At 45.3% G+C, this 14,165-nt stretch overlaps 1 protein-coding gene across 1 annotated transcript; it reads left to right on the forward strand.

Annotated features, from left to right (window-relative positions):
* Positions 1-4,594: 4,594 nt before the first annotated feature.
* LOC141206979 (gastrula zinc finger protein XlCGF66.1-like) lies at positions 4,595-11,859 on the forward strand. The gene is made up of 4 exons (XM_073664337.1): positions 4,595-4,771; positions 11,193-11,342; positions 11,457-11,636; positions 11,719-11,859. Exons 2-4 carry the CDS (start codon positions 11,250-11,252, stop codon positions 11,857-11,859), a joined length of 414 nt encoding a protein of 137 aa, XP_073520438.1. The 5' UTR covers positions 4,595-4,771; positions 11,193-11,249.
* The last annotated feature ends 2,306 nt before the right edge of the window (positions 11,860-14,165 follow it).

Here is a 14,165-nt window from a genome sequence, read left to right on the forward strand (position 1 = left end):
TCCGCTCCGTACACCTCGTACACACGCGGCTCCGCTCCGTACACCTCGTACACACGCGGCTCTGCTCCGTACACCTCGTACACACGCGGCTCCTCTCCGTACACCTCGTACACACGGGGCTCCGCTCCGTACACCTCGTACACACGGCTCTGCTACATCCACACTGTAAATCCCTCCTGACCCCACACATAAACTTCAGCTCATCCACCACCATGACAACCAGCACAGCAGAGTCCTGCATCCACTGAGGCCCCTGATCATGTGACCCCTGACTCTTCCCCTCCTGTGACCTCCTGTGACCTCATCACAGCTCCTGTACAGGACCCCTTTACTGCCCCCCACAGTGTAATGCCCCCATTATGCCCCTTATACAGTATGTATGATGCCCCCACACAGTGTAATTCCCCCATTATGCCCCTTATGCAGGATGTATTATGTCCCACACAGTGTAATGCCCCATTATGCCCCTTATGCAGGATGTATTATGCCCCCACACAGTGTAATGCCCCCATTATGCCCCTTATGCAGTACGTATGATGCCCACACACAGTGTAATGCCCCCATTATGCCCCTTATGCAGGATGTATGATGCCCCCACACAGTGTAATGCCCCCATTATGCCTCTTATGCAGGATGTATGATGCCCCCCACACAGTGTAATGCCCCTTATGCAGGATGTATGATGCCCCCACAGTGTAATGCCCCTTATGCAGTATGTATGATGCCCCCACACAGTGTAATGCCCCCATTATGCCCCTTATGCAGTACGTATGATGCCCACACACAATGTAATGCACCCATTATGCCCCTTATGCAGTATGTATGATGCCCCCACAGTGTAATGCCCCTTATGCAGTATGTATGATGCCCCCACACAGTGAAATGCCCCCATTATGCCCCTTATACTGTTTATATGATGCCCCCACACAGTGTAATGCCCCCATTATGCCCCTTATGTAGTATGTATGATGCCCCCACACAGCGTAATACCTCTATTATGCCCCTTATGCAAGATGTATGATGCCCCCACACAGTGTAATGCCCCCATTATGCCCCTTATGCAGGATGTACAGTTAGGTCCATATATATTTGGACAAAGAGAACATTTTTCTAATTTTGGTTCTAGACATTACCACAATGAATTTTAAACAAAACAATTTAGATGCAGTTGAATTTCAGACTTTCAGCTTTCATTTGAGGGTATCCACATTAAAATTGGATGAAGGGTTTAGGAGTTTCAACTCCTTAACATGTGCCACCCTGTTTTTAAAAGGGACCAAAATTAATTGGACAGATTAAATAATTGTAAATAAAATGTTAATTTCTAGTACTTGGTTGAAAACCCTTTGTTGGCAATGACTGCGTGAAGTCTTGAACTCATGGACATCACGAGACGCGGTGTTTCCTCCTTTTTGATGCTCTGCCAGGCCTTCACTGCGGTGGTTTTCAGTTGCTGTTTGTTTGTGGGCCTTTCTGTCTGAAGTTTAGTTTTTAACAAGTGAAATGCATGCTCAATTGGGTTGAGATCAGGTGACTGACTTGGCCATTCAAGAATATTCCACTTCTTTGCTTTAATAAACTCCTGGGTTGCTTTGGCTTTAAGTTTTGGGTCATTGTCCATCTGTAGTATGAAACGACGACCAGTCAGTTTGGCTGCATTTGGCTGGATCTGAGCACACAGTATGGCTCTGAATACATCAGAGTACATTCGGCTGCTTCTGTCCTGTGTCACATCATCAATAAACACTAGTGACCCAGTGCCATTGGCAGCCATGCATGCCCAAGCCATCACACTGCCTCCGCCGTGTTTTACAGATGATGTGGTATTCTTTGGATCATGAGCTGTACCACGCCTTCGCCATACTTTTCTCTTTCCATCATTCTGGTATAGGTTGATCTTGGTTTCATCTGTCCAAAGAATGTTCTTCCAGAACTGTGCTGGCTTTTTTGGATGTTCTTTTAGCAAAGTCTGGTGTAGCCTTTTTATTCTTGATGCTTATGAGTGGCTTGCACCGTGCAGTGAACCCTCTGTATTTACTTTCATGCAGTCTTCTCTTTATGGTAGATTTGGATATTGATACGCCTACCTCCTGGAGAGTGTTGTTCACTTGGTTGGCTGTTGTGAAAGGGTTTCTCTTCACCATGGAGATTATTCTGCGATCATCCACCACTGTTGTCTTCCGTGGGCGCCCAGGTCTTTTTGCATTGATGAGTTCACCAGTGCTTTCTTTCTTTCTCAGGATGTACCAAACTGTAGATTTTGCCACTCCTAATATTGTAGCAATTTCTCGAATGGGTTTTTTCTGTTTTTGCAGCTTAAGGATGGCTTGTTTCACCTGCATGGAGAGCTCATTTGACCGCATGTTTACTTCACAGCAAAACCTTCCAAATGCAAGCACCACACCTCAAATCAACTCCAGGCCTTTTATCTGCTTAATTGAGAATGACATAACGAAGGTGTTGCCCACACCTGTCTATGAAATAGCCTTGGAGTCAATTGTCCAATTAATTTTGGTCCCTTTAAAAACAGGGTGGCACATGTTAAGGAGCTGAAACTCCTAAACCCTTCATCCAATTTTAATCTGGATACCCTCAAATGAAAGTCTGAACTTCAACTGCATCTGAATTGTTTTGTTTAAAATTCATTGTGGTAATGTCTAGAACCAAAATTACAGAAATGTCTCTGTCCAAATATATATGGACCTAACTGTATGATGCCCCCACACAGTGTAATGCCCCCGTTATGCCCCTTATGCAGGATGTATGATGCCCCCACAGTGTAATGCCCCCATTATGCCCCTTATGCAATAGGTTTGATGCCCCCCACACAGAGTAATGTTCCTACAGTACCACCTTCCCCCCACACACAGTATAATGTTTCCACAGTACCGGCTGAGGTCCTGCAGTTGGAATAAGTCCTGAGATTTTACAGTTGAAATAATCCCTCTGGAATTGGTTTTCCCTCTGCCTGCTCCCCTACATGTATACCCTCAGCATGTATGCATGCATGTAGGGAAGCAGGCCTTTCTAGATATCGAGTCTTTGTACAGTAATATACCGCATGAGGATGATATCAGAGGAGTAAGACATTTATTGAAATCGAGATCAATAGAGTGTAGCAGACATAATGACTTCATGGAGGATCTTCTAACATTCACTCTTAGTCATAACATCTTTCTTTTTGACAGGAAGTACTTACCCGAGCTCAGGGGTCCTGCGATGGGGAGCCCCTGTACCCCTCATCTGCTAATCTATTACTGGGCTGGTGGGAGGAAACTACAATATTCAGGGATGATAATAAATGGTGGCATCCATATATTGGGGCATGGTATAGATCAGGGGTCCTCAAACTACGGCCCGCGGGCCACATGCGGCCCGCGGAGAACTTTTATCCGGCCCGCTGGGCTATGGGTGGAGGAGAGGAGAGCGGTGCCATTGCCCGCCCTTCCCCCCGCTTGCTCAGGGCCCCGGCAGGCGGATACTTACCTCTCCCCGTGCCTCCGCAGATCCGCTGTCTTCCTGCTCTGCGCTTCCTGTGACTTCTCAGGTCAGAGGGCGCGGTGACGTCTTTACACCGCACCCTCCCGAGTGCCGTCACAGGCAGCGCAGAGCGGGACAACGACGCTTGAGTCCGGACCAGAGTAGAGCAGCGGCAGCAAGTGAAAAGTGAGTATTGGATTTTTTTTTTTTTTATGTATGGAGGCATAGGTCATTATATGGGGGGTGACATCCTGCATGGGGCATGATATGGGGGGTGACATCCTGCATGGGGCATTATATGGAGGGAAAGGAACATCCTGCATGGGGCATAATATGGGGGGGGTGACATGCTGCATGGGGCATAATATGGGGGTGTGACATGCTGCATGTGGCATAATATGGGGGGGTGACATGCTACATGTGGCATTATATGGGGGGGTGACATGCTGCATGGGGCATTATATGGGGGGGGTGACATGCTGCATGGGGCATTATAAAGACAGGGGAGTGATATCCTGCATGGGGCGTTATTTGGGGGGTGGCATCCAGCATGGGGCATTATAAGGGGGGAACAGCCTGCATGGGGCATTATATGGGGGGAACATCCTGCATATGGCATTATAAGGGGGAAACAGCCTGCCTGTTGGGAACATTTACCTGCCCATTGAGGACCTATGCTGCCTATTGGGGACATTTACCTGCCTATTGGAGACATATGCTGCCTATTGGGGACCTATGCTGTCTATTGGGGACATTCACTTGCCTATTAGAAACCTATGCAGCCTATTGGGGACATTTACCTGCCTATTGAGTACCTATGCTGCCTATTGGGGACATTTACCTGCCTATTGGGGACATTTACCTACCTATTGGAGACCTATGCTGCCTATTGGGGACCTTTACCTGCCTATTGGGGACCTATGCTGTCTATTGGGGACGTTTACCTGCCTATTGGAGACGTTTACTTGCCTATTAGGAACCTATGCTGCCTATTGGGAACCTATGCTGCCTATTGGGAACATTTACTTGCCTATTAGGAACCTATGCTGCCTATTGGGGATATTTAACTGCCTATTGGGGACATTTACTTGCCTATTGGGGACTCTCGCACCACACCAGTCTGAGCTTGAGATAATTTGTTAAACAATGCCTTCTTTCTGTTCTCCAACCAGATCCAGACTAACTGATACACACTTGCATCACTTGTTACGACAAGCAGTGACAAATATGGAACCGGACATTGACCATCTCATTAGCCAAAAGCAGGCCCATAGTTCCCATTGAAATACCGGTAAGTTTGTTGATTTAACTTTACTTCTTCTTCATTTTAAATATTATATTTGTTCCCGTTTTGTTTTTTTACTTCAAAATAAGATATGTGCAGTGTGCATAGGAATTTGTTCATAGTTTTTTTTAAAACTATATTCCGACCCTCCAATGGTCTGAGGGACAGTGAACTGGCCCCCTGTTTAAAAAGTTTGAGGACCCCTGGTATAGATATATTGACAACATTTTTATCATCTGGTCAAGGACGAGTGAACAATTTCTTGAATTTGTCAGAGAACTCAATATCCATAGAGTGGGCCTTAGATTTATGTCCGAGTTTAATTAATACCAGTTTCCTTTCCTGGATGTACTAATCAAGAAAGTACGGGATGGGAGCCTGGGCTGTGGAGTTGGTAAGCCAAACCTTCGACTCCTACTCCTCAATTTCCATGACACCGACACCGACTTCTACTCCACGACTCCGACTCCCTCATACATGGCTCATGTTTAAGTGATAAATTTACAGTAGGACACATTTTTTCTCAGCTAAAACTCTAGACCCTTAGATCAGGAACAGGACAGACATTTATAGGACATTTCATAACTTTCCCAAATTCTTATGAAAAAATATTACTCACAAACTGCATTGAACTACTGTGCCCAATTTATTATGTATTTTAGGAGTCGGAGTCGGTCCATTTTACACCGACTCCAACTCTGACTCCACAGCCCTGGATGGGACCCTAGGGACACTCCTCTACCATAAACTATTAAAGCGGGATAGCCACCACCCCATCCTACTAAAAAAAAAAAAGCAATATCCAAGGGCCAATTTTTACAGTTGAGAAGAAACTGCTCTAATGTCACAGATATTAATATACAGGCAATAGACATAAACACCAGATTCAAGGAAAAAAGTATCCACAGTACATTTTGGATTCTGCACCATTGTTTGCAGAAAAACAGGAGAGACAGACACTCCTCCATACCTAACCAAGACACCAAGAAAAATATGGGATAACACAAGTACGTAATAGGAACTTGTGACAATCAGAGTGACCATATCTTTAATACCTCAGAAAACACTAGGATGTACTTGTGGCCGACCTGGACCTGAGGGTGCTGTGGAATCTACTCCCACAATAACTTTTAGAAAGGGTTGGTCAATTAGGGACCGTTTAGTGCATAGTTTCTATAAAAACCTGCACCCAAGGGGACATGGCTAGATAGAAGAATCTGTGGTTTCTTTAGATGTGGAGAAAGTTGTACATGTAATTGGATGAGACCATGTAAATCTTTCTCGAGTTCCTCTACATGTGAAACCCTTTTCCAGAGGGATTATTCCAACTGTAAAACCTCAGGACTTGTATATGTGGCCACATGCACCTACCTCCTAGATTATGTATGCATGACCAAGAGGCAGTCTAGGAGGAGTGTGGGGGGCATTTGGGCGAAATACGCCATGGTCGGGTGTCACGGGTGTGTCTGAAGTGACATACAGTGCAATGCAGACAGCTGCCTAGATAGAAGGCTGTCTTTAGGACCCAGCGACTACCTCCCTTTAGTCTGGGTGTATATATACCTGGTGTGTCTAGGTGGGCGTTGGAGGTTATACTCATTTCTACTTGGAACTTGGCTGAAGCAGCATCACGTCCTCTTTGGAGTCTTGAGGCCGTGTGCCCTGTTGGAGTTTCTTCTAAAGCTAAGTTGTAATTCCCCTGTGTTGTCTTCCCCTTTTGTCTTTAGAGTGCTAGCGGTGGTTGACTAGTGCTCATCTCCTTCCACCCCCAGCTATAGCCTTATGCCGGGGATAGTAGGGCGAGGCACATGATGGATGACAGCTGCAGAGGCTGTATAGGGACATTATTGTGAGACAGGGTGACGCTAGTCCAGATTAGGAGGTCACCTCTTCCCCCTTTTCCCCAGTGTCTGGGCTCCCTTTAACTTTCCCCTCTGTGTTGCACTCACACCTGGCGTGACTCTCTGTGTTGCACTCACACCTGTTGTGACATTATAACTGGCCGAGCACGTTTTGGAAATAAAAAAAACGACACAAGATTGACACTTTGTTTTTTTTTCTTTGTGTGTTTTTGGGGATGCACCTTTTTTTTCCTGACTCCCTTTAGTATGGGATCAGTTGCAGAGCGGTTCCGCTGTCTGTCTCTGGAGGTGAATGCCCTCTGCTGTGAGGTTCTGAGGTTCTGCAGCGGTTACAGGCCGCCAATGTGGGGGTCTCTGCGGGTAAGCCTGTCCAGCCTGAACCCAAGGTTGCCCTCCCGGACAGGTTTTTCAGGAGGTAGGGACAAGTTTTTTGTGTTTAAGGAGGCATGCAAATTGTACTTCAAACTTCGTCCCTACTCCCCCGGTAATGAGGAGCAACGGGTTGGTATTGTGATCTCTCTACTGCAGGGTGATCCTCACTCATGGACATTTTCATTACCACAGGACTCAGTTTGTCTCCAGCCTGTGGAGGTTTTTTTTTTGAGCTCTTGCCCTCATCTATGATGATCCTGACCGAGTCGCCTTGGCTGAGTCTAAGCTACGTCGTCTTCAGTAGGGGATTCGGTCAGTGGAAATGTACAGTTCAGAATTCCGTAGATGGGCTACGGATTCCAAATGGAATGACTCAGCCCTTAAAAGTCAATTTTGTGAGGGGCACACGGAAAGGTTAAAAGATGCCTTAGCTGTATATGATACCCTTCAGTCCTTGGAGGATGCCATGTCTTTGGCCTTACGTCTGGATAAACGCGTTCGGGATAGACGGGTGTGACCTCCTTCTCCGGGGCCTTTTTGTCTCGGTTGTGTACCTGCCAAGGGAGTGGTCTGGGGGTGATCCAGTACTGGGGGAGGTGGAGGAACCTATGCAGTTAGGGGGTGTCACTACATCATACATCTCCCCAGAGATTCGCAAGAAAAAAGGCGTATTTTTTTTGTGGGAAAAAGGGACACTTTGTTGAGACCTGTCCTTCAATTCCTAAACAGAAAGACTATATTAACTCTCGGTAGTCTGGAGTTGGATAAACAAGGGGTGCATTTGTGGCCAAACTGCAGTTTCCGCTTTGTCCTGACTGCAGAGGTTGTGCTAGAGAACAAAATTGAAAAAATTACGTAGAACCTCTTGAGCCCTCACCTCTACCACCGCCCCCAGTAATGGTTGATGGTAATTTGGAGTTCAAGATTTCGAGAATAGTAGATTCTTGTGTCCAACGTCATTCTCTACAATACTTGGTGCACTTAAAAGGCTATGGTCCGGAGGAGAGGACATGGGTTTCAGCGTCAGAGGTGAACGCTCCCAGATTGGTTCGTTATTTTCACACCTCTTTTCCTGAGAAACCCGGTCCTGAGTGTCCGGATGCCACATGTAGAGGTGGGGTACTGTCACGGGTGTGTCAGAGGTGACAGACAGTCGCCCTGCAAGGGTTTGCAGGAGATCTCCATGCTTGGCAATGCAGACAGCTGCCTAGATAGGAGGCTGTGTTTAGGACCCAGCGACTACCTCCCTTTAGTCTGGGTGTATGTATACCTGGTGTATCTAGGTGGGCGTCGCCAGTTATACTCATTTCTACTTGTAACTTGGCTGAAGCAGTATCACGTCCTCTTTGGAGTCTTGAGGCCGTGTGCCCTGCTGGAGTTTCTTCTAAAGCGAAGTTGTAATTTCCCTGTGTTGTCTTCCCCTTTTGTCTTTAGAGTGCTAGCGGAGGTTGACTAGTGCTCATCTCCTTCCACCCCCAGCTATAGCCTTATGCCAGGGATAGTGGGGCGAGGCACGTGATGGATGACAGCTGCGGAAGCTGTATAGGGATGTTAGGGGGAGACAGGGTGGTGCTAGTCCAGATTAGGAGGTCACCTCTTCCCCCTTTTCCCTAGTGTCTGGGCTCCCTTTCCCCTCTGTGTTTCACTCACACCTGGCGTGACTCTGTGTTGCACTCAAACCTGGCGTGACATCGGGACACCTCATTAGTGAGACACATGAACAGTGCATATTGAGGTGAAACAAGAAACATCTCCTTTTGCATCATTGAGGTGGTTAAACCCAATGTGAGAGGAGGTAATCTAAATAGATGTATCCTCTAAAAGTAAAGTGAGTGGATTTCTAGACTGGATTCACTAGCCCCTAAGGGACTGAATGAGCAAATTTCCTATGCCTGTTTTGTATGAATACAGCCCCATCCTGGATTACATTTTTGGATTTTATACTCTAACCATTGCTACTCAGTTCCCTGTGAATGAGGTTCACATATTGTTTTACTTCATCAAGAGATCTGAGCCTCTATATCAGAATTATTTCTGATCAGTTATATCCCACTTATACTATTTAGTAACTAACAAGTGTGGTGATCCTTGTGTATCTCTAATTATGCAATAGGAGTCAAATATGACCATTTAGGAGTATGATAACTACGGGCATGTGCAGTCACAGGTACAAGTGGCGCGGCGGCAATCAGTTTATCTGGTGTTTCAGCATAAAGCACGTCACTTCCGGACATGGACACTAGGTTATGGACATTATCGAACCTCTAGCTCATGAGAAGTAGCGTAGGCGCGGTACATTATTGTAGACAGACTCTATTCTGTATATCCTGTGACAATTCACCTCTAGGAATGGGAATGGGTCTCCTAGTCTGGGAGGGGTTTTGGATGAAGTGGGATATTTAAAAATGGACACCTGGCTATTAGGCACACTGTGCTGAACATCATGAATTATCATCCCTATATCAAGCCTCCTAATGAACCTGTTGGGGAAATGCTTTGAGGCCGATTATTGAAACATTCTCTGAGTACCATACCTTTTCCTTTATACATATTGTAGGGGTTTTACTCACTGGGGCACAATGGGAGGAAAACAAGAGGCATGTTCCTTTAAAATTTCATGTGAGTTTATTACTTCATAAACCCAGAAGCCAAACAGAAAAGCAAATAGCCTTTAGATCAGGCAAACAAAGTAAATGTCCTTAGCCGGTCTCTGCTCGCCCAGGCCTGTGCGGCACACAAGCTGGGGTAGCGTCCAGTGTCCTGGCTTGGTCTGAAGACAAACATACACAGGAGGCCTTCTCCCTCCAAACACACAGACCATGTGCCAAACAACAGCCTCCATTTTATAGGCTGTTAACCACACCCAGAGGTGAGGTATGTGGGTAGCTGGACTCGCCCATTCTCTCTTAGCTACCCGTAACCCGGCTCCCAGGTGCACCAAACGATCCTCTTAGTGCTTATCTGCCCTAGAGAAACACTCCGGGTTACATCACAGAGACCAGCCATCTCTGTGACACATACCTCCCATTGACTATGCAACCATTAACCACATTGCAATACATATCTGGTTTTATGATTACCCCACGGCTGATGAATGGGAATCTGTCACCCCCTGGGACTTATCTGACCTCTAATATTGGCATACAGGTGATAGAAATGTGACTCTATACATACCTGTATGCCTCATATAAGAGGTCTGTTTGCTGTGAAATGGCTTTTTATTCAGTGAAGATTCTGATGCTTGCTGGCCGTGGGGTAGTCGGTGGAGTGGATTCCCTTTAATAAATACTCACTTAGCCCCATTCTTCGTGCAGATACTAATAAATACAGGACCTATGAGATTTTTACCATATGATAGTTGGATAGTTAGGGGTGTATCATCCATAGCAGCAGCCCACAGGGCCACTATGGTGCCCGTGAAAAAAACACAGAATTTGAGCTTGGTATAAGTTGGTATCCATGCAGCACATAGACGCATGTTTACTATGGCCATAAATCAGAAAAAAACTATAAGAAGAAAAATGATCATAAACCCTGCTGTAAATAAACAAATAAAAAGCAAAAGTGCATTTAAATAAAATAGGGTTCTTAGTAACACTGTTTTTGATCAAAAATAGCATGAAAGCTATCTCACCATGGCAAGATGATCCCATTCGGGGTAGTCCTACTCTGTTTAATATTAAAAACCTTACCATGTATCAAAGCCTCAAACTTCTGTGTGTGAATCAGACCTGAGATCTAACGTGATAGAAGATTACAGTCCGGGGAAGACGGGAAACATTCATATAGACGGCCGGTGGAGATGTAGTCAGTGAAGAACTCTGGCCAAATATGTTTGTAGAGCCGTAGTAGAAGATGAAAATTTCGTCCTCTTTATGAAGTAGTTATTTCTCATGTCACGTGTAATGAATATCTCCTGCAGTATTGCGAATGCCTATTGCAGTGTCAGTAAATGAGACGAGAATTAGCTTTATGGAAGATGAGTCTTTGAGAAATGTGTTCAGCTACCGACTCCGAGGAAGAAACTGCTTGCTGTCTGTGGCCTAAAATATATAGGTTTTATTACTAGATGTAAAGCAGAAAACTAAATACTGTAAAATAATAAATCTCATGTTTCCCTTATTATCTCCAGTAATTGTATTATTACACAGGATCTTTATGATGTTACATTGGCTCATCATCTTCTCATTCAGGTCCCTACAATATCAGATCCTCTCAGTGAAGATCTTCTATTTAAGAGAATTTTCCTTATGGACCCATCAAAGATGGATATGGATAGAGACAAGATGGCGGAGAGGATATTACACCTCACCCTAGAGATCCTCTTCCGACTTACTGGAGAGGTGAGAGATTCTGATGACATCACATTACATCATTCTTATCTATGGGAATAACAGATGGACAGAACTGGAGAGGTGTCTGTAGTTAGAATTATTAATGTGTCTCTCCATAACCAGGATTACACAGTAGTGAAGAAGACCTCTAGTGAGCGCTGTCAGGACCCTGTGTCTGAGGGATGGGGAAGACCCCTGAGCCCAATCACAGGGCCTCCACCTCACCCCCTGATACATGAGGACATCAATGACCAGAAGATCCTAGAACTCACCTACAAGATGATTGAGCTGCTGACTGGAGAGGTGACACTGCTGGGAATGCTGGGACATTATACAGTATCACTATGAAGGGATTGGGGGATGACTGTATCATTGTATGTGTCAGGTTCCTATAAGATGTCAGGATGTCGCTGTCTATTTCTCCATGGAGGAGTGGGAGTATTTAGAAGGACACAAAGATTTGTACAAGGACGTCATGATGGAGGTTCCTCAGCCCCTCACATCACCAGGTAATAGACAGGACTAAATACACACGGCCTATAATTATCTGTATGTAAAGAATGAATTCAGCCGCTGTATGTGTTTCCTCCAGATCTATTCAGTAAGAGGACAACACCAGAGAGATGTCCCCGTCCTTTTCTTCCACATGACTGTAAACAAGAAGATCCCAATGTTCCTCAGGATCATCAGGTAGATGGAGAGAAGGTGTCATGAGATCTCCCCTATGATGTGTAGACGGCTGTGAAGGTCTTGTGTTCAGTCTTGTTTTATCCACCAGTATTATGTGTTTTATATTTGTGTAATGAGAATGATGGAGTTGGCAGGATTAGAGCTGATCATAGATGGGACTTCTCATCTGTTTGTGACTTTTACAATATTTGTTTCAGGGTGAAGATCTGACCCATATTAATACTACAGAGACATATGTGAGGGGTGATGAGCGGTGTAAAGAGGAGATTCCTACATCTGACTACCCAGGTGAGTGGTAACCACTAAATGCTGAGAAGTCACAGATTCTTCTCAGTCACCGGCTGTGGCTGCTTTATCGGTGGTGTAGTCCGGCCGTATCACAATCATGTGATCACCATTTTGCCTCTAGACCACAACATTCTCTTCCATCCAATACAGTTCAAATGATTTTGGGCATTGAAAACCCTTTTCCATAGAACTTACAACCTGGAGGATCCACCTACTCACTGTGATTAGCAGACGTTACCTGCCCAGATCTGTAAACCACAAAGCCAGAAAATCACTTGAAGAAAAATATTATGATGGGCCGTAAGAGAAAGCGAAGGGTAATGATGATGTTGGCTTCCTAGAACCCTGATATCTTATTGGATGAATCTACCTTCTCTCCCTTCTGTGCTGCTGAATGTGCTCATATGGTCCCTACAAGACCAGGTCCAGTCTTTACTCTATACTCACAGTTTTGACTATAGTAGTTAGTGCCCAAAATACTCTTATTTAACCCCTTCCTGCAGCCAGTTTTGTGTTCCTATCTGGGCCCATTTTTCAAATCTGACGTGTGTCACTTTATGTGGTGATAACTTTGGAATTCTTCACAAAGGATAATAGGAAACAAATGGACCTTACAAATAATATTTCATCTTGTCTTGAATCCGACAATACCTTGTATGCAATTGTACACTACTGTCTGGCCACATGGCAGGTTAAGAAGGGAAGGAGCGCGATTTAGCTATTTGAATGCAGATTTTGCTGGGATAGCGTGCAGACACGATGTATTGGGGACACTGTTTGTTGTCACCTGGCAGCTCAAAAGATGGCCACCATGAACAGGCTTGGCTCTATCTACTCCATTTTCCTGATCCCAGCGTTTGCCTTGCTCATCACCCTTTAACCCCTCTACGTGGATTTGGACTTAGACAGAGACCCCCTGAGCTTGCGCCACGGTTTACCTGCTGTTCTGTGGAGTGAGATGACAAGAAGAATAGTCAGGTAGCCGGATCAGAACCAGGAGGGCAGAGAAAATACAAAATCAGAAGACACAAGAGTAGTCAGTAGTCGTGCCGAGGTCACAACAGGACACAAATACACAAGCCGGGGGCTGAGCGCAGAAGACTGAACCAGAGGAGAACAAGGCTGGATCTGGCCGCTTCTGGTAATATGCACAAAAAGCAAAGCCACACTAAGAAGAATTAAAATTCCCCCAATATTCAAGAAAAAACACAGCAAAAAAGGGCAGCAGTGTTTACCTGCCCAGATGTTCAGAACTAAATGCACTAACAGGGTGCAGTATACCCACATAAAGATGGCGGCTACACAGGTGAAAAATACTGATGAGACAATCACTCACAACTAACCTACAATCACTCACAACCTACCATTTCATGGAGGGGTGACTGCTTAGTATTTGAATTACTCACAAAAAGGCTTGTATAGGGTTCTGTTTACACTAAGGTGCACAGTATCCGGCTTACAGCCTATTAGTTACGCCTATACTATTAGATTAGGCAGGCTGCCCGGTACTATCCATATATTATATATGCATTTTTGCACTTTTTTTATTCCAGGGTGCAGCCAGGCCCATCAGTGCGGGCATTGTAAACTGTGTCTGTTCCCATGGGGTGCACTTGGATAGTACTGGGCAGCCCACCTAATCTAATAGTATGGCCGTAACTAATAGGCTGTAAGCCGGATAGTGTGCACTACCCTAGTGTGAACAGCACCCTATACAAGCCTTTTTGTGTGCAATTCAAATACTAAGCAGTCACCCCCTCCATGAAATGGTAGGTTGTGAGTGATTGTCTCATCAGTATTTTGTACTTGTGTAGCCGCCATCTTTATGTGGGTTTGCTGCACCCTGGTTTAGTT

The sequence above is a fragment of the Phyllobates terribilis genome, unplaced genomic scaffold (genome assembly GCF_046119375.1).
Source record: "Phyllobates terribilis strain yellow unplaced genomic scaffold, ASM4611937v1 Scaffold_156__1_contigs__length_4398808, whole genome shotgun sequence".
Classification (NCBI taxonomy): domain Eukaryota; kingdom Metazoa; phylum Chordata; class Amphibia; order Anura; family Dendrobatidae; genus Phyllobates; species Phyllobates terribilis.

Bases quoted from the DNA above. Each gene is read 5' to 3' on its own strand.
- LOC141206979 (XM_073664337.1), top strand. From the start codon at position 11,250: ATGGACCCATCAAAGATGGATATGGATAGAGACAAGATGGCGGAGAGG. The intron at 11,343-11,456 runs GTGAGAGATTCT...CTCCATAACCAG, and splicing joins TCTTCCGACTTACTGGAGAG to GATTACACAGTAGTGAAGAA. The intron at 11,637-11,718 runs GTGACACTGCTG...TGTATGTGTCAG, and splicing joins TTGAGCTGCTGACTGGAGAG to GTTCCTATAAGATGTCAGGA.